At 32.1% G+C, this 2051-nt stretch overlaps 1 protein-coding gene across 1 annotated transcript in view; it reads right to left on the bottom strand.

The window, feature by feature from the left end:
* Window positions 1-1700, bottom strand: part of LOC107703186 (cholesterol side-chain cleavage enzyme, mitochondrial) — a 10705-nt gene extending 9005 nt beyond the window's left edge. Inside the window, exon 1 of the mRNA XM_016505746.1 lies at window positions 1429-1700. Within this exon, the coding sequence (XP_016361232.1) occupies window positions 1429-1676 (248 nt within the window). The 5' untranslated portion in view covers window positions 1677-1700. The remainder of the gene's footprint in view (window positions 1-1428) is intronic.
* Window positions 1701-2051: the final 351 nt, after the last annotated feature.

Genomic DNA, 2051 nt, shown 5'->3' with positions numbered 1-2051 from the left:
ATTTCGACTTTATTCTCGTAATATTTCGACTTTATTCTCTAAACATTTCGACTTTTTTCTTGTAGTAGGCTATTTCGACTTTATTCTCGTAATATTTCGACATTTTTCTTGTAGTAGGCTATTTCGACTTTATTCTCAAAACATTTCGACTTTATTCTCGTAACATTTCGACTTTATTCTCGTCGAGAATAAAGTCGAAATGTTTTGAGAATAAAGTCGAAATATTACGAGAATAAAGTCAAAATGTTTCGAGAATAAAGTCGAAATGTTTCGAGAATAAAGTCGAAATATTACGAGAATCAAGTCAAAATGTTTCGAGAATAAAGTCGAAATGTTTAGAGAATAAAGTCGAAATATTACGAGAAGACTTTATTCTCTAAACATTTCGACTTTATTCTCGTAACATTTCGACTTTATTCTCAAAACATTTCGACTTTTTTCTTGTAGTACGCTATTTCGACTTTATTCTCGTAATATTTCTACTTTTTTCTTGTAGTAGGCTATTTCGACTTTATTCTCAAAATATTTTGACTTTATTCTCAAAACATTTCGACTTTATTCTCTAAACAGTTTGACTTTATTCTCGTAACATTTTGACTTTATTCTCGTAATATTTCGACTTTATTCTCTAAACATTTTGACTTTATTCTCATAATATTTCGACTTTATTCTCTAAATATTTCGACTTTATTCTCTAAACATTTCGACTTTATTCTCAAAACATTTTGACTTTATTCTCGTAATATTTCGACTTTATTCTCAAAAGATTTCGACTTTATTCTCGTAATATTTCGACTTTATTCTCTAAATATTTCGACTTTATTCTCGAAACATTTCGACTTTATTCTCTAAACAGTTTGACTTTATTCTCGTAACATTTCGACTTCATTCTCGTAATATTTCGACTTTATTCTCTAAACATTTCGACTTTTTTCTTGTAGTAGGCTATTTCGACTTTATTCTCTAAATATTTCGACTTTATTCTCGAAACATTTCGACTTTATTCTCTAAACAGTTTGACTTTATTCTCGTAACATTTCGACTTCATTCTCGTAATATTTCGACTTTATTCTCAAAACATTTCGACTTTATTCTCGTAATATTTCGACTTTATTCTCAAAAGATTTCGACTTTATTCTCGAATTATTACGACTTTAATCTCGTAATCTTAGATTTTTTATTTTTTTAACGTGGCACTAAAACGCCGTCGTAGTATAATATACAGTATATGTGTAATTATATTGTAATTATATTGTATTTTCATAGTAGTTAAAAATAAAATACTGCAAATTTCTTTCTGCTTGCATGTTTTTGGCTATTTTGTTTTGTTTGAATCTGAGTGTTGAACTGAAAATGTTATGAAAAGTGTGAGGTATAATAATCTTCTTGTGTATATGGCACAGCTTGTCATGTATCAAGTCTTTTTACCTGTAAATGGGACCATACATATTGAAATTGTGCAGCATAATCCGGTGGATATTCCTGAGGCCGTCCATTCTCCAGAGTTTGTAGAGATTGGCCACGCTGTTCTTCCATTGTCCGGGAATCTCACTGAAGGGTCGAATGGCAGAGTTGTCCTTTCTGACGGCAGGTACCTGTCCCGTGTGAGCGGCTCTGACCTGTCCGGACAGACACGGAGCCAGACGGGCCCTCAGACTGCAGCGTGACATCGACATCGCCTCTCTCACTGTCCCGCTCTGATGCTCCTCTCCAGCACACTCACCATCAGCGGCCTTGTGCTTTTATAACACTTCCCACTGTCCCGAGGACATTTGCAAAGAGACCACCCCAAATTTATTGGGACCTCCTTACTCAAACTTGAAACTCTATAGGCTATATATATATATATATATATATAATCATTTACAGAATATTCTTTATTAATAAGATCAAACTGACAATGACATTTATACATATTCTCATTTCGGTATTATTGAATGTTTTATGTGACTTATTAATGTTTTTATATTGTTTGAATTGGACTTTGAATTATTATCTTGGTTACCTGATTAATAAATTGTTATGTTTGATCTTATTCTGATATACTCTGA

This window comes from Sinocyclocheilus anshuiensis, unplaced genomic scaffold (assembly GCF_001515605.1).
Source record: "Sinocyclocheilus anshuiensis isolate Anshui unplaced genomic scaffold, SAMN03320099.WGS_v1.1 scaffold1139, whole genome shotgun sequence".
Taxonomy (NCBI): domain Eukaryota; kingdom Metazoa; phylum Chordata; class Actinopteri; order Cypriniformes; family Cyprinidae; genus Sinocyclocheilus; species Sinocyclocheilus anshuiensis.
This window is presented reverse-complemented; position numbering and strand designations above follow the sequence as displayed.